This window comes from Engystomops pustulosus, chromosome 6, assembly GCF_040894005.1.
Source record: "Engystomops pustulosus chromosome 6, aEngPut4.maternal, whole genome shotgun sequence".
Taxonomy (NCBI): Eukaryota; Metazoa; Chordata; class Amphibia; order Anura; family Leptodactylidae; genus Engystomops; species Engystomops pustulosus.
In genome coordinates, this window is record NC_092416.1 from 61,639,593 (window position 1) to 61,658,343 (window position 18,751).

General features: G+C 44.5%; 1 protein-coding gene across 4 annotated transcripts in view; it reads left to right on the plus strand.

The window, feature by feature from the left end:
* Nucleotides 1–3,314: 3,314 nt before the first annotated feature.
* PER3 (period circadian regulator 3) overlaps nt 3,315–18,751 on the plus strand; it is a 42,496-nt gene continuing 27,059 nt past the window's right edge. For 2 of the 4 annotated variants that reach the window (XM_072156299.1, XM_072156302.1), the window contains exons 1-6: nt 3,463–3,660; nt 14,471–14,956; nt 15,516–15,667; nt 16,090–16,205; nt 16,673–16,874; nt 17,481–17,529. In XM_072156299.1, the coding sequence (XP_072012400.1) occupies nt 14,664–14,956; nt 15,516–15,667; nt 16,090–16,205; nt 16,673–16,874; nt 17,481–17,529 (812 nt within the window). In that variant the 5' untranslated portion in view covers nt 3,463–3,660; nt 14,471–14,663. Of the gene's footprint in view, nt 3,426–3,462; nt 3,661–9,439; nt 9,579–14,470; nt 14,957–15,515; nt 15,668–16,089; nt 16,206–16,672; nt 16,875–17,480; nt 17,530–18,751 lie in introns of those variants that run through there. The other 2 variants (XM_072156301.1, XM_072156300.1) reach the window with 2 other exon arrangements.

Below are 18,751 nucleotides of genomic sequence, written 5' to 3' on the forward strand. Positions count from 1 at the left end.
GCAGGAAGCACTGGGTGATAAAGCCCCTGCACAATTTGGGGTCCCCATCATACTTTGAGGGGATGGAAAGTCTCAACCTGGGTTCCATGACAGGCAGGCCAACCGGAGTAGCGGAGGAAGTCGGGGGAACCTGGCGCTGATGCTGAGTAGCCATCATCTGCTGTAGCATGGCGGTGACTTGAGCTAGCTGTTCACCTTGAGTGGCAATCTGCTGGGATTGCTGGACCACGATGGCGATAAGATCATCCAATTCAGGAAGCGGGACCTTGGCAGGATCTATGGTCGGATCTTATTGTAAGGATCAGTGGAAGTGGATCCTCTGGACCACAGGGGGCGATGATGTTAGATGACACCTGGGACTGGAGTCTAAGTTGCACCCAGTTGGTCTTGCTGCGGGTTGGACTTGCTGTGGCGTGGTACCACCAGGTCGTTCCACAGGTGCAACTTTGTACTTCACCTAGGTCGCCACAATGGACAGAGTTGTAAGGCAAGATCGTAGTTTGGGACAAGCAGGAGGTCGAGACAGGAAGCACAGGATCAGAGTTGGGGATTTAGCGGAAGGTCAGGATGGCAGTACAGGAGCGAGATCAGGAACAGAATCGAGGGGAAATCAGGATAATCCCACAGGGCATCAGGAAAGCTTTCTCTAAGGCTATGAGACACAAATATCCGACAGGGAAGACAGGAAGAGACTGAGACATTATCAGAATTGGCAGCTAGCTGCCACCAATTATCGGCGCGCTGGCCCTTTAAATCTCAGGAAGCCGTCGTGTGTTCGACCTAGGAGGCAGGGACGCACGCGCCAGCCTGTCAGAGCCAGTGCTGGATCCAAGAGAGGTGAGTGCCCTGCAGGGGCCGCAGGGCACACAGAGAAGCACAGGTGCGCCCGTGAGGCGAGTCGTGGGTCGCGGGAGCACCTGTGACAAAATAATTTGCTAACTGGATGACCAACCAGTTTGTCCAAGTCACCCTGCAGCCTATGAACATCCTCCATAGACTGTATAACACTACACAGCTTGGTGTCATCTGCAAAATTAGACACAGTGCAATTAATTCCTACCTCTATATCATTAATAAATATATTAAATAGTAGTGGGCCAAGAACCCTGGGATATACCACTTATAACTGGTCACCATTCTGAGTAGAAACCATTGACCACAACTCTGTGGATACAATCCTTCAGCCAGTTTTCAAACCAACTGCAAATGGTTCCTTCCAAACCAATAGACCTCATTTTACCCATCAGGCGTCTATGAGGGACAGTGTCAAATGCCTTTGCAAAGTCCAAGAACACAATATCCACAGCTGCTCCTTTGTCCAGGCATCTGCTCACCTCTTCATAGAAGCAGGTCAGGTTTGTTCTGACAACTTCTATCTTTAGTAAACCCATGCTGGCTGACACTTATAATTATACTATTTGATGTCACATATTCCTGTAAGAAACCCTTCCAATATTTTCCCCAAAATTGAAGTTAAAGGAAATCTACAATTTGTTTTTATGCATAGTGAACCAACCATACCTAGAGAATGGTGTAGAGCAAATGATTAAGACGTACTGAACGTCGAAACGCATCGATCTCACGCGTTCTTTTCATCCATATACTTATGCACCACTAAAGCCAAATAAAGAGGACTCGTTTTTGCACCAATTCCATTGTGGTTTCCATGAGTGCCGCTGACCGTGAATTTGCTCTACGTTCTGGGATTTTAACAGTCAAGGATCTGGCGGCGTGCACCACCACAGACATCGAGTGCAGGAGGGTATCTAGGTGATTGGGTGAGCGATCCGACTTTTTTCTTTTTTAATTAGAGAATGGTGTAGCCTGATCCGAGTCTTTCTGCTCAAAAAACAATTCTAAAATTCAGGACCTTGGAAAAGCTGTGTGTCTACAAAAACACATTAAACACGGAACTTCCCGAACTGTCCAGGTGTAATAAACCTGAGCTGGATGACTCATACACAGCAGCTGGGGGATGGTGCAGCTATCGATTAGTTCTGCCTTTCAGGGAGAATTACAGCATTCTCTGCAGCAGTGGATAATTAGGGTGAGGAGAAGCACTGAGCCAGCCACAGGAGCGGCAGAGCCTCTTATTATAATTTTATAATTGTTTTTTCAGCAAAACCACTCGGATCAGCTATATTAAACAAGATATGTTTCTGCATCAGTGTAGCTACAGCATTCTCAAGGTATGTTTGGTTCATAATGCATAAAAACAAATGGTAGATTTCCTTTAAGCTTACAGACTTTTCTGCAGTTACTTTCACCTTGGACCTTGTATATATTACTATATTTGTATTTGTTCCCTATGATTTGTACAGGGCTACGAAATATGATTGCGTTATATAAATAAAGATTATATTATTAAAACTACATTGTTCATGATCTTCATAATTTTCTGCATTGCACAACAGTTTCCCCCGGGAGAAAACCATTCATTGGGGCTTATTTACTAAGGGCCCGCGGACGCACTTTCGTCGCATTTTCCAACATTTTCGGGGATTGCATGGCTGTGACAGGTATTTAGTAGGGGATTGTGTCGCATGCGATCGGATTGTGGCCCGGCTCCACTGGCTTTCATGCGACATGACTGATTCGGACTAAGTGCAGGATTTAACTTTCAAATTGCGTTGTAAGGCAATGCACTTACATGCACCAGGAAGAAGAAGGTGAACTCCAGCGTACCTGAGCGGGTAAGCGACACATGTAGGATGCGCACGATCTTAGTGAATAGCGGCACAGTGCATTATCAGCGGACATTGCACTTTAGGTGAACTCCTCCGGACAGGTAAGTAAATGTGCCCCATTGTGTGCACTACTTTTGCCAAATCACATCCAATTTAACGCTACAGTAATACACAACGTTTGCATTTAGCCTTTGAAACAGGCACTAACTAAAAAATACATATTTTTAATAAATGCCCCTCCAGTGACCTTTGTGACCTGTATTTGGAAAAGTGGGCATCCTTTTCCCTATTTTATACAGTAACATGTTTGTGATTCTTCTTTATTTTGTAAGTTCAGTTCTTAAAACCTAAAGTTTTAGCACAAAAGCTTAGAATGACGTGTTAGGATTCTAGGAACTGACTAGGAAATGTCAGTATTTTGAGGTCTCTGAGGTGAACTAATATCGGCCAGTGACTCCCTCCTGGCTGAGGACGTGCGATTGGAAGTTTTGCTGAATCAGTGACACCTCCGCCAGGCTGTCCGGGGCCATGGGCGGGACGTCCTTTATAAAGCAGTGGGCGTGACGCTTGTTCGCCCCGCCCCTCTGTGTTCAGCTCCTCGGCTGTTTTTGTAACGTGCCTAGACAGGTGACAGACTACCGTGTCCCGGAAGCAGAGCCAATGGTCGGATTTATAACGTTCCTCCTCGGCCACACCCCTACCAATGAGGGAGAAGGAGGCCGGGGTGTGCGGCCAATGGTATGCGGTTGGGCGGGGTCTCGTCACGTTGCACGGTGAATGTGTGTTGTGTGTGTGAGAAGATGGGGAGTCAGAAGGGGAGCGGAGTGTGATCTGTGTGCGGGGTCCTGCGCTGTTACCCGCCTCACATCGCCACCTGCAGCGGCTGCCACTAGCGCATTCTCGGCCTCTTCCCATAGTCTTAGGTCTGGAGGCCTCGGATACAACATGCGGCGCCCTGGGAGCTGGCATCTGGGTAAGTGCCGGGCATTTGTGCCCGTTACATGCATATGCCTTATATATGTATTTGTTTATATGTGTGGCATGTGCTCTCCTCCTGGCAGTGTACCCAATTACCCCCCAGCAGTGTGCCAACCTATGCGCTGGCATATCAATCACCCCCAGGAATGGCACCTATGCATCGCTGGCATTGTGCAGATATGTGCCAGCTATTGGCTAGACCTGCCATGAATAAGCCCGATGGTGGGCACCATGACCAGGAGGCAGAGGGTATTAATGTTATGGGCGATGTCAATGGGAGGGGGGGGGGGCTGTCTGTCACTTTTGTGAGTAAATGGCCAGACCCCCATCTACCCTCTGGTACCTTTTGCTGGGCCCTTGGTTGGCATTGCAGGGTTTGCTGGGCGTTGTAGTGATCCCCTGTGTTATGGCTGCACATGGCAGTGATGTGTGACATGTTGTTGGTATGGGGACGTTGTGCCCGTGTGCCCTATGGTTTGTGCAGGGATGTAATGGCAGATGTTGTGCGTCGGTGCTGGATTATTACTTTCCATTGTTGCTTGATCAATGGGGACGTCAGAGGAGCGGGTGACAGGATCATGTGGATCCAATGGAGGGGACACATGACAACATACCTAGCTACGGTATGTCCTTCACTCTGACCCGCCCCAATATAATACGGGTAGTATGCTGGGAGTTGTAGTTCTCCTGCAGCCGCACAGATGGAAGTTCCTGACTTGTCCGATTCTTAGAATTCCTTGCAGCCTGATATATTGTAACAAAATTGTACATTTTGATGTGAACTTGTGCTGGGAGTTGTAGTCCCAGATTCCTGACCCTGAATACTTTGCAGAGGGGGTGATCGTGCATGCTGAGACTTCTAGTTCCATAATATAACGATAGGCTTCTTATTACTATAGGGAGGCTTCTCAATGGGCAAAGATACTGAGGTGGGAGTCTGTTCATACTGAGAGTTGTAGTTCCTTAATAACTAGAGAACCTCAAATTTCCCAATGCTATCTATTTGTGTTTCTATAGGGGGCATCTACTGGGTACTGTATAGGGTGCTGTCACTTTTTATTGGTAGTTATAATTTCGCTCACGTCCCTGGTGGTCATAATGTTGTCCCTGAGCTGGGAGAGGAGTATTTGTGGGTGTGCGGGGGTCTTCTTCCTACCACCATCACAATTTGTATAGATTTTATGTCCCCCCTTGCAGATGAGGATAAACCTCATTGTTCCCAATCCCTTCAGAGTCTGTGAGCAGTGAGCAGGGTAGCGGCTCTGCCAGACACATGCAGCAGATCGGCACTTAGGACAGAGCCAATGAGAGCGCCCGGCTCAGGCTGATCTCTCTATTGGCCCGTCACTGATGGGAAACTCTCAGGCTGGAGGATTCACGTGAAGCAGACATGCTTTTCTGAGACGCTGGGCTCAGCACATGCTACCAGCAGCAGCACAGGCTTGTGGAGTATGTGGAAATGCACATGTAGATGGTGTATGTGTTTACAGCGTAAAGAAATTCCTAGAATCGTGGAAATCTCATCATTCTAGAACCGAAATATCATGACGTTCTAAGAGCACTGAGATGTTGCTGTTTCAGACCTCTCTCATTGCACTTGTAGTCCCCCTGGTCTGATTTGCAATAGTATTCTATAATAAGCCCCTTCTCAGTATATTGTTGTGCAATATTCGATGATTCGATGTCAGATTAAAAAGAGTTTAATGGATATTACTCCTCCCCCCGATAAAATCGGAGCCTAATAACTTTCCAGAGATAACGTGCCTGTTTAGTATCAGAGATTTTAGGGGAAAACTCCAGTTTTATCTTTCTGCACAGAACCCATGGCTGTGCCCAAGTGCCCCGGTCTTCTTCATTGTGTGCCCCCCATTACTCCCCATCACTGTAGACTATGATTTTGGTTTTTCCAGGAGAAATAGGATGTATGAAGAAGAATGGGTGCTACGGAGAAGCTCATTTTCATTAATATACATTTTTAATGAAAAATATTGGCAAACAGGGAAGATATATCTGTTATGTCCTTTTAACAGGTTTACGTTTACTTGAGGAATAATTTTGGGAACTGGTAGATTCATTTATTTGCTGTTTTTAACCGTTGTAGACCAGTAATAAATAGGCAGAAGGTCCATAGACCAAAGTGTTTCTTCAATAAAAATGACTCTACTCCAGCTCTTTCCTGATCCAACAATATATTGAATTTAGAGTTTTTCCAGGACAAAATCATTGCTTTTTAATAGGTTTATTCTGGACTGGCAGTAGTGTGCTCATCCTGCAATCACCTGTTGAAGTATCTTTTTGTTTGCATCACATTTAGAAACCCAATGGCAATGCAGTATTACCACGACAGGTGACTGCAGGAGGAGCCTTTAGCGCAGTCGCCACCTCTGAATGCAGCCTATGGGTTTGCAGGACTTTGGGAAGCGTTGTACCTTAAGTGTGTTTTTATGTAATAAAATGGATACTAGTGGGTTGCACAATATTAGTTGAGACAAATGTGTCAAAAGTGTTTAAAAGTTAGGGCTAGTTCACATATTTCATCAGAGCTAAGATTTCATGTGGAGACCACACAGAGATGATGTTCAATGAGAAGGTTTGCACCTATTCAATGGTTCCACCACTATCCGATTGATGCAAAAAATGCACAACACCATATATATCATATTCCAAAATAAAACAGGATAAAACTGTGCTGTCTGACACCTGCTACTGTCTGACAACTGTTGGCTTAGTGAAATCCTTGTTAACACGTGGCGTTTCCATCGTGATCTTAAATACAATTGAAAGGCTCCACCCCGGATCACATATCAGGGCACATTTATTTATAAAGTCACTAGAGTTCACTTAAAGGGAACCTGTCACCAGGGACCTCATTTTCCCTAAAGACAGATTACAGAAGCTTATTACACCTGCAGTGCAAATCTGCCTTTCTGCCTTTTCTAAGCATTTGTGTATAACTAACTCCTGCACCCTGACAAAATCCTGGGATAGTCCCAGGGGCTGGGCTTTGGTTTGGATGCATTTCAAAAAATCATTTGCCTTGTCTGTGTTACTCACTCCTCAGAGCTTAGCCCCCACCTTTGTGTTCCTGTACAGCTCCACCTCCTGCTCCTTCTCAGAGGTCACAGTCTGGTGAGATGACATCAGTGGGGGAGGGAGGAGCTGTACAGGAGCACAAGATGGTGGCAACCATCAGCTCAGACAAGTCACATGTTGTTTTTTTGAAATGCATCCAAACCAAACCCCAACCCCTGTGACTACCACAGGATTTTGTCAGGATTCAAGAGTAAGTTATAACACACAATTATACTGTAGTTAAATGCTTAGAAAAGGCAGAGAGGCATTTTTGCACTGCAGGTGTCATGGGCTTTTACAATCTGTCTTTAGTGAGGTCCCTGGTGACAGGTTCCCTTTATAGTACATAGTCCATGTATAATGCTGCATGCGGTGATTCACTAAGATTGTGCACCAGAAATCATGAATGTGTTGCATCCCCACACTGGTCCGACAGAGATCACCATGTTTTTTGTGGTGCACCTGTAACATAGGGTGTGACACAATTTGCAAGTTAAATACGGGGCTCGGTTGGACCGTCTGGCACTCCCCCTAATTTGTGTGGCATGGAAGCCAGCGCAGCTGCGCCACAAAAGGTCGCATGCTCCACTATCCCAGCGCAGACACTTCTTAAATACCTGTGCAAGCCGTTTTAGCCATAAAGAATGTGCACAGTCCGACAAAAGTGCAGCGCGCAACCCTTAGTAAATGAGCCCCATTGTGGAGCCTTTCAATTGCATTTGAAAACACTACATGTAAGCGTGGCGGAAGGCAGAAAAATGTGGCATAATTTTGATGCATTTTGATGCATTTGCATAATTAATAACACACCCCCTTGACTTTAAACCACACCCCCTTTTAGTAAGCCTCACCTCTTATTTGTATAGTACACAAAGCTCTTGCTAAAATCCTCCTGTCCAAAGTAATGACACAAACCCCCCTGTAAGGCCATGAGCTGAAGTCTGAATTCTGTGTTTCAGAAGAGCCCCCAGGACTGGGAACCTCAGGGTGCTCAAGTGATTATACATTACAGTAGTGTTTGGCTGGAGAAAGTCACAAATTTGGGTGTTGAGAAATCGTCACAGGTCAGTTTCTACTCTCTCAATGCAGATGTCCAGCACATGGTATGGATGAGATTAGGTAAAATGTTGGTACTGCTATACACTGCAGAATCCATGTGGTAAATAGATGGCCTAATTGGCAAATGAGAACCTGTCATGGCAAATGGTTTAGTGTCCCAAATAACCCTTTACCCCACAAGTCCCTATGTGGCCGCAATGAAAAAAACCCCTTTATACTTGCCTACAGAAGAGTCCAGCGAGGCCCATCAGATTCATCTCTTGTGCTCCCTGCGCCATCAGTCCTTCAATGAAGCAGGGAGCGCCACACCCAGGCTTGCATGTGCCATATCTACGGTGCATGCGCAATGAAGCCACATTGTAGTACGCCAGCTTCACTGTGCGAATGTGCATGCGCACGGAGTACCAGACTGAGGTAAGGGTGCGGTTACACATTGGGTTTTCGTTGTGTTTTGAAACTCATTACAACAGCTAAGGAGAGGCCATTTTCCTAATTACATTACTGTTAACATGTGCGTTTACAGAATGCATTGTAAATGTGATGTTAACACATGCGGTTTGTTACTGCATGCAGATGTAAACAGTAATGTAATGCGGCGAATCACTTCCCCTCAGCTGTTGTAGTGCGTTTCATAATGCAATAAAAATTAAACCAAAACGCAATGTATAACCACATCCTAAGTATAGTTGATGGGACTTTATAAAGAAAGATTTGGGCCACTAAACCACTGGTCCATTAGGACCGTGGGTGCTTCAGTGTCCCAAATCGTCATTACAGTTGCGTCATAAATGCGTATACAGACCCTTTTCTACTCCTGGCTGTCTGTCCACAGCTGCAGCCTTGTCATGTGACCGTAGCAGCGTTCTGCTCTGTGCCCATGGAGAGTGTACCCTTGAGCCATCGTGACAATCACACAGATCCAGATCCTGTACTATGACTGGGTCGATATTATCCACGGTCCTGGTGGGGGGGTCGATGGCATCAGCCATAGGCTGCATTCAGATGGCCATGTGCTCCCTGGTCGGATACCGGGCGTAGCACACAGCAAGGCAAACCCCTGTGGGCAGGGCTCAGCCCAATCGCATGTGTGTGTCCATAGGCATGCAAGTGATTGGTAACCAGCAGGGGGTGCTGGTTACTGATAGACACGTGTGAACACAGCCTAATGCCTTCATTGGCTACTTAAGCACAGAACGCACTGGCTGTAATAGTTTTCTTGGATTAATGCCTCCTATTACTCTACTACATGTGTCTAGGAGAGTGGTGTGCCGCTTTCTTTGGGCACCCGGGCCATCGCCCCAGCACACCAGACAGGACATATTTTAAAGTGATACTTACTTCACTGCTTGGGACTGTAGGAAGAGGGAGAATGAATAGACAGGGCTGAATTATCTTTGGAGGACCTTCAGCTGCCCCCACGATTCTCTGTGTACAGAGGGACACTGGAAAGAAGCTAAAATGATGCAGATTTTCCATCTTGTTCTCAGGAGGCCAATATGATCGAAAGTTGTTGAGCTCTCTCAGTATTATGTGCCCTGGTTCCAGTCAGTAGGTGACACCCATCTAGTGCCAGTCCCAGGGGCGGGTGTCTCTGGTATAATTGGTACTTTGTGGACTGTGTACCTGCGGCATGCGAGGTAGAAGAGCATGTTCCAGAATCCTAATCCCTTCCCTCCTCTGCTGGGATCCACCTCTTTGTGGAAATGCCCTGTGAGAAGTTTGGGAACCTTGTGCAGTGTTTTTGTCTCCTGGGCTCGGATCACTTGCTGCACTGTTCTGATGGTAAGCTCTTGGGGCTCATTCCACTATTCCCATGTGTTGAGCTTGCTCCTATACAATTAGATGTCGGACCTTGGCTTTTGACATCTCGGATCAGAGGTGAATGCGGCGTTCCCCTAGATTTAACACTTTGTCATCTGTATATATTTGGCAGTGAGGTATTGGAGCGCTGCCCCGGGAGCACACTGATATTAGGATCTCCATGTTCTCTGAGTCACCTATAATGACACTGCTATACTGTCACATGATCTGTGGCCCTGATTTTATGCTTCATCTATTCACCTATAACTGGACGACATTCTGGATTATTGCTTATTTTACCTGTAGTGGACACCCAGTGCTTCAGAGACCTGGATCAAGTGTGTTTTTGGGTTTCTGTTGGATCAAGTAAATTTCATTGATGGGGCCCATCCTTGCTGACGTCGAGTGTACTTCAGTGGGGGATCTCCAAAGACTCGTACTCCTATTGTTTGTGTGTGTGTGTGTGGGGGGGGGGTGCTCCATAAGAATATTCAGGAGATGCAGCTTCTAAGGTAATTCCCATCTTATGTTTGGAGATTTCTCCATCACCCTCTAATTGTGGAGGATGGGAATATCCCTTTGAATGTCGGACAATGAAAAGTTATTCAATTTATTGTAAAAAAATAAAATAAAAACCATATTTTTGTATAAAACTGAATAGGAGCTTTCATAGTGCAGATTTTTAACCATGGATGTTTACATCCCCCTGAAAGGTAATATTCTAGGTTTCTATTCAGTTATTGCAGCGGGGGTCTTGAAAACGGCACTAAATTCGTCCGATACAGGGATGAGTTGGCTTAATTTTTATAGCGGGAATTCTCCTGGACAAGTATGTTTTTGGTTTCTGGCAATCCACATTGTATCAAGCTGTAAGGGAAGACAGATGTCCTTACATTTTGGATATTGGTGCCACAAAATGAACACTGCCACCCAGTGGGCAAATTACCATGAAGTATAAGATGGGAGTTACAATGACATACCACCTAAAATGTCAAATATCCTCCTGGAGTGATGAGGATGTGCATGTGCTGTAATGATTGGGGGTCTTGGTTTTGACCAAATAGCTATCCTTTTTTTTCTTTTTAAAAATAATAATAATCTTTATTTCTGTAGCGCCAACATATTCCGTAGCGCTTTACAAATTATAGGGGACATATACAAATACAATATGAGGGCCCTGATCACAAGAGCTTACAGTCAATGAGGATTAGGGGGTGACACAAGAGTTATAAGAGCTTGTATAATGGTCTAGCAATTTTTTTTATTTAGGGGAATGGAACAATATAACATATCCCATAAAAATTTTAGACAACAGTTTTGTGACCAGGCAGGCGGATTTTCTTTTTGCTATTACTAGAGATCCTTCTGTCTATTGCCCCATAACTTGGCAGCCGTATACCATTGCCATAAAGCGCTGAATCGCTGCCAAATCTGTGTTCCAGCCACGGGTTACGTAATGCTCATTACACCTGCAGCATTGAACATTATGTTCTTTCTCTGTCGTACAAATATTTCCTCATGATCTGATCCAAAGCAGGTCACAGGGCACGTGGACTGCTCCTGTGGCATACAGTACGTGTATTGTAATACCGCTGTATAGGGAGATTTGTTGGTCTACCTCCTGTAACAGGTATAAAAGTCACAGCCTGTTGGTGTCAGGCCATGCTGGGTGTTGTAGTTCGGTTAATTGATGAAATGATGGTGTGTGGTCTAGTTTTAGTTTATCAGTATCGCTAACTGTATTAAAATATGCAATGGGGATCATAAGACTCCGACTTATAATAAGTGTGTGATTACTGGGGTCTTCCTGCTGTGATTCGCACCATCAGGAGAATGGGGGTCCCATGATAGAATGGCAGGTTAGGACTAGGCTATCTTATGTCAGTCCTTAACATTTGTGACTAGCGCTGCATTCAGGCTGGGACACATTATACCTTGTTCCAGTCATGGTGCGCATAGGGACCAAGTTTTATTTTTGGGACACCCTTGTAACAAGCCAAGCATTCCATGCATGACAAAGTGTCACCTTGGACTTGATACAGTTAGGGTGCTTTCACACGTGGCGTTTACATTGCGTTTTGAAACGCAATACAACAACTGAGGAGAGGAGATTACAATTCTGTTAACATTCACGTTTACAAAATGCAATGTTAAAAGACATCTACCATCGGGATGAAAGATTGTAAACCAAGCACACTGACATGCTGGTGTGCGCCCCCTCTGGCAGGATCTGCTCTTCTTTTAGCTTCTTATGTCCCAGTTTTTTAAAAAAAAAAAGCTTTTTAAAATTATGCAACTTAGCCGGAGGGGCTCTGGGCTTCATAGATGTCAATGGAGTCCAGAGCCCCTCAGGCTCATTTGTACAATTTTTTAAAAAACTTTTTTTGTAAAAACAAGGGCATAGGAAGAGGATCCTTCCAAAGGGGACCCACACCAGTATGTAAGTGTGCTTGGTTTACAATCCTTCATCCTGGTGGTAGGTGTCCTTTACACATGCTTTTACTTTGTGTTAATGTTCCGTTAACAATGAGTACACAAAATGTGATATGGTAACGTGATGTTTACATATCTTTTTGTAAACGCAATGTAATTGGGTAAATCTCCTCCCATTAGCTGTTGTATTACGTTTCCAAATTCCATGTGAACGCAGCTTTAGTCCAAGTTAGATGAAAATATGTTAAAAAAATCCCAAAAGTTGGTCAGGGTTAATCTGCATGTAAATGTGTGTGTATTTATAGCCAGTGTGTCAGGACTTGTTATGTGACTTATTCACCGCATTCTCCTTCCTCCCTTGTCCTGGTACAGGCTCACGTGTAGCGTCGCGCCCTGTGTACAGTACATTCTGCTTGTAGGTGTGTCACCTGGACACAGACAGGAAGCCTCAGAGGAGAAGTATATCCTCCCACCAGACCCTCATCATGAAGGGTCTTTCTTTATTTGTAATAAACAAGATAATGAAGTGACCGTCCCACCCATTTCTACCGTCAGCGCAAACACTTGCGTGAAGAAGGGAGATAAGTGCTGCCTACGTACAGAGTTAAAAATTGCTATAAATTGGTGGTTATATTTAGGGGGGAGGAAAACCGGATGCGTTTGGATTTCTTTTAGCCGCCTAACAATCTAATTACAATCATTATTATTCCTATCGGAGGGGGGGTTTATGTTACCCATTAACGTCACTGGGAGGCTGCAGGGATATTGGGAGCCGGAGTGCGTGACTTCTTCTAATCTGGCAGGAGAGGTTTTGGAGCAAGTGTTTGCATTGCTCTTGTTCATCAGAGGTCCCTACAACACCCGTAGGGCTCAGCGCAGGCTAGAAGCAATAAAATTAATGTTCATCCAGCATCTAGTTGTCCAAATTCTGATCTTCTGGCATAGCCTGGATAACCTGCAATCCTCACAAATTCAGAACTAAAATCCCTGTTAGGGAATTGATTTAAAGGGATTGTACCAGCTATGTGTTATTAACAGGTCAGGAGGATAACATTGGATAGGCCGACAGGTTCAGCATGAGCCTTGCCATCTCGTTCAATTGCATGGAAGTTTTTGAAATGGCTGGACCTAGCTCTCGGGGTATCTGAGTGTTGGAGATAGTTAAGCGATGTGGTCAGCAATTGGGGACACTACCATACAATGGGATAGAGCCACTTCACCCATTAGTGAGTGACCCACTTCCCCCATTCACCGGGGTGCTGAGATCCCGTTCTCGTGATCAGTGGAGGTCCCAGCAGTCAGACCCACTCCTATCCACTTGTTATCCCCTATTCTGTAGATGGGAGTTAACTTGGTACAATCCCTTTTAAGGAAACTTCCTTGAGTCACAATTTTGGCCATAAGTGACCTAATATCCATAATTCAGAAATCCACATACAATATATAGCATGATCTACATTTGCAAAGATTTTAAAGGAAACCTACCAGCATGGATCTACCTAATGAGATAGATCCGGTGCCAAGTTACTGTAATGTATATTGTCCCTATGTTCCTTTTTTTTTTTTTTTTTTTTTTTCCTCTTAATAAAACTTTTAGTGCCCCAAAACCTCTAATCTATATTCAAATTTTTATCAAAAAAGCATAGGGTTTCCATACGTTACAGGAGCCAGCCACCTACCTATCTTCTTGGGTAGATTTGTGGTGGGTTTCCTTTAATATATGATGCACAGGTGGAAATCTATAAGAAGAGTGTCATTTTACTATAACGTATTCTCATTTCATATTGCAGACTTGCCATATTTCCTCCAGTATGAATATTGAACCTGCAGCCATGTACTTTACCCCACTGCCCACTCTTACTGATAACTCGCAGACAGTGGCACAATAGGGCTGCATTCAGATGAATGTATGGCTGCACAGCTACTTCCAGGCAGCCATACGTCCGCCACATAAAATTTCTGTGTTAAAAAAAAAAAAACCCTTAATGTTTGCAACAGATATAAAGATTATCCCATTGGATCCCTCTTCATAAACTGGTGTGGAAGTTACAGTCCCGGAGCTCTGTACATTGTGTGTAGGAGGCTGGCGCGCAGTTACCTGAGGATACCCACCACTACCACGTGGGCAGACAGCTGAGGACCATTCATGATTAGTATTATGAGGCTGTTGTGATTCCCTTTCCTTAGCTGTTATTAATCGCTTCCTGCGCATCATTAGGTTTAGCTTCACTTACATAATGGCTCTGAGGAGGCAGATTAGCCCTGAGCTATGAATGACACCCTGCTCCTGAGCTCCTGTGTATTTCTGGGCAGTTTGTATAGGTGTAGCCTAGAGGACCCTCTCCGTCATATGCTGTAATAGAAAAAGCAGAAAAAAGTACAGAGCACAGTGTGAATATATTGTAAAAAAAATGTAACTCAGATCTGTTTTTACCCCCTAGGAGGAATATAATACCTCTCCTCGCGTCATAAACGGACCTCGTGCTTCTGAAGCTGCTTAGACAACCTACGTAAAACCACAAATGCCACAAACGTGGAAATCTCCACTAAATCGTTTTATTCTACCCATTTTATACCGGAGATTAGAAGCACATATACAAACCTGAGCCGTAATATTCCAGATCATCCGCTACCATGAGCGCAGAGGCCCAAAGTGAGGTCTTGATCCAAAATGAGGACTGGTCTACAGCCACTAGAACAGAAGAGGAAGGACCTCCACAACAGACATGTAGCTGTGAAACACCTGAGGAGCAGAACTCTGAGCACCACGAGGACATAGAGATGCACTCCAATGGCAATGAATCCAGCGGCAACGATTGTAATGGTCACGAGTCTAGCGGAACTGATTCTCATGGTAATGAACCTAACAGGAGATCAAACTGCACCTTCCGGAGACCAAGCAAGTCTACCGGGAGCAGCAATAACAGGTAATGAACCAAAAGTTAGAGTTGCTTTCTGTTCACAAGTTCCCACGAAGTCTAAAATGTCTTGCATCAACGTAGCAAAATCCACATCACAGCCCACATTGATCTTAAAGGCAATCTATCATCAGTTTGGTCCATAATAAACTGCAGGCAGTGTTGGGTATTGGCCTTGGAGATCTGTGTAACCATACAGTTTTGTGTATAGTAAGTAGCAGGAGCATTGTGAAAAGTCAACTTTTAATTTGTGTTTGGAGCTCCTGCAAGTGCTCTGGGTGGGTCTTTCATCTTGAAGAGCTTTCTGCACTTTTCAATGAACCGTTCCTCAGCCTTTCCCTGCTGCTCTGAGACTGCTGTAAGCATCCAATCATAATCCTGATTCATCTTCTATTCGTAGTGGAGCGGCAGGGAGCAGAAAGCTCTTCAGGGTTTTTTTAAACCAACAAGATTTGTATGGTCACAATTTCTAACAGATTTCCGTTAATATCTACTATGCAACTTGAACATGGTTAATCGTTTAATCTGTGTACACGAGTCACGTTTATATATCTGTTTCCCTTTAAAGTGAACAGATGGACAGGACGCGTTCACACAAGGAGCTCATGACCATGGTGCAGGAGATGAAACGGCGGCTCCCAATTGAAAAGCTCAACCGCAGTAAACCCAGTACTGTTGATGCGTTAAACTACGCCTTGAAGTGTGTCCGACAGGTTCAAGGTAGGAAGCCAAGCAATAGGATATTGCTAGGATATACTTTGGATACAAATCTATCCATAAAGGGCATGTCAGGATACCGTTCACATTGGTTAGTCAGCTGGTCCCACCACAAAATTGGTGGCAATGACCAAAATGCATCTAATTTGTATGGCCAGCTCTATATTGATTAATCTTCTTCTGTTTAGACAGATTCGGAGATGCATTCAGAATTCTTATTGACATCAGATATGCTGATAGACATGGATAGGCGTAGAAGCGAGGTTATAATCTGCCTCTACATAGTCCCTCCAGCATGAGATGTTCTGGAGCAGAGTTTTAAGTACAGCTTTGGATGTAACTGGAGTACAAATAACTAAACAAATATCTTGAATGTTTAGTTCCTGTATATAATTATATACAATATCTTTAATTTTTTTTTTTAGCAAACAGCGCCTTTTTCCAGGTCCTCAGTGACAGCGGTACATCAAGACTGGATACAACTGTACATACGATTGAAGATCTAGAGACCATAACATCAGAACATCCGCCAAAGAACACGGTACTCTATCACCTGTACAAAACAACCGATTAGAATTATTATCCTTTCGGCTCATTCTCATGGCCGTACTGGGGGCTATGATCTGGTCACATGATTTGCGACCAGATCACTGCCATCGTACACCTCTATGGCTCCTGGTCACAGTACGGTGAGCACACGGTGTTTCACTGCATTGTGACAGAATTGTGTGGCTGCTCGTCTGCCTATGAATACATTGCATTTGTCACACTGCAGACAAATTGACTACAATCTTTCCCAGGCCCCGATATGGCAAACATGCCTAGTTATGCAGTGACACATTTTTAGTATAGCCGTACTAATGGAACTTCATTACTCTGAAAATATTCATGAGAAGCACATGAAGGCCATCTTGAATTGTTCTAGATGTCGAGCAGGGCTATTACTGATAATTGTGACTTGCATAGATATGTTGATGTAAGCTTCATGTATTGCCCTTCCTTTTCTAGGACACATTTGTAATCGTGTTCTCGCTGACCTCTGGGAAGATGGTGTACATCTCCGAGCAGGCGGCCTACATCCTAAACTGTAAAAAGAAGCTGCTGGATTCCTCACGGTTTGTGGAGCTTTTGGCCCCTCAAGACGTCAACGTCTTCTACAAGCACACGACGCAGTCGCATCTCCTACCATGGAACATCGGTGCGGAGACAGGTAAGGACTTCATAACGCAGGCTGCCAGAGCTGAGCATCTTACTACCAGCCTCATTACTAGTAGGAAGTGCTCTGCTTGGTGTTAAAGTGTTCTAGCTTTAGATGAAGGGCGTGTAACTGGGTCTTTACAAGCCACGCTGACCCCTGAGATTTTGCAGATATCCTCCAGTGCATGCACAGAGAAGCTGGGTCTTGTAGCCCAGTCTGCATCCGTGCGCTATTCATGCACCAGGAAGGATTAAGGCTGCATTCACATGTTACATTAACATTGTGTGTACAGTGCATTTATGTTATCACAGTGTTAACGCAGTGAAAATTTTACAAGATTTGGGCTGCACTTGCATGAACGTGATCGGGACGCATGTACGGCCGAAAGCTTGCGGCTGTACCTAGATCCCTCATAGACAACAATAGCTGTCACCCCTCCTCTCCAGCGTGGCTCACAAATGGGCGGCCGGCACGGCACGTTTGTGTAATTGCAACCTTAGAAAGGATTGTGATGAATTCCTAAGGAAGGCTCACCATGGCCCATGGCTTTTCAGTGGTTGTTTTTCACCTTTATACTAACCTGTGTGTTTATATATATATATTTTTTTATTGTTGCAGCTTCTCTTTATGAGTACACTCAAGTGAAATCGTTTTTCTGCAGAATTAGGTAAGATTGCGATATCCGATTCCATCCTTATCTTGAAGAAGCTTACAAAGCTTTTATTTGCCTTCTATGTGTATTGTAAGGATTGTCTATAAAATCACAGTTTTAGAGTCCTCATCTCATTTTGTCAGCCATGGCTCGCTTTCTAATGAGGAACTAGAAGTCTCGGCATCCTGTTACGTGCTACAGGTTGTTTGGCATGCTGGGGATTGTAGTGCGCTGATGTAGAGGATCATCAGACCGTCTTACAGCTGCTTTCTCTGAATATTGTATTGTTTGGTGTGATCTGAACTGCAGCGGATGGACTTGCACAGCTCTCATCAGTAGCAAGAGCGCAACCTCTGTGTTCTCTCCCGGGGAATGGTATTGACTGGTGGTTTATTGCAAAAATAATTAAGATTAACCTCTAGTCACGCCTGACCCACTGCAGCTTCATCTCTTGTGTATCCACCATTATTGTAGACATCGATATTCGGAGCAGCAACATTTTGCAAATTTTATTGCAATTGCAGCAAGCAGGGATTGGTCATAGGTGTTGCTTCAACTGGTGCACTACAAGCACCAGCATATATAGCTGGCAGTCTGATGCTTCTCTTCACACCTGCTGTGCGATCTCCCCCAACGTTATGTAGCTGGCAGCCCCCACCGCCTGTGCCACTGTAAGGATGGAGCATTCCTGTTTCCCTGACAACCCAAATGCTCTATTCCGCTGTTCTCTTTGTACCACGTGCAGGGAACCAAGATGATACTGATAAAACCTTCCATCTTCACAGGAAAGGTCAAAAATCTTCTGTGATACTTAAAGGAGAAGAAGCATAAATGTTTACCTAATTACATTACTGTTAACATTTGAAACATAACAATGTGTTAACACATGTGTTTTTGTTAATGCGTGTGTTAACATCATGTTAACAAATGTAAACCGTAATATAATTAGGCAAATCATCTCCCTTCAGCTGTTGTAATGCGTTTCAAAATGCAACATGTGAACATGCCCTAACACTTACATTAATACCGACTCCGGGAACATGTAGGAGTAAGGTTGCATTTAGTGTGATAAATCCCCCCCCCCCCCCCCCCCCAATTCCTATCCAGTCATGAACATATCCTATATAGAATACCTTTAATTGGGTGTAGGTGGTGGACTACATTCTGGATTATATAAAGACCACACGTAAGGGAATCTAAAAGGAATGGGGTGACTGCTCCACTAGTCACTGTATTT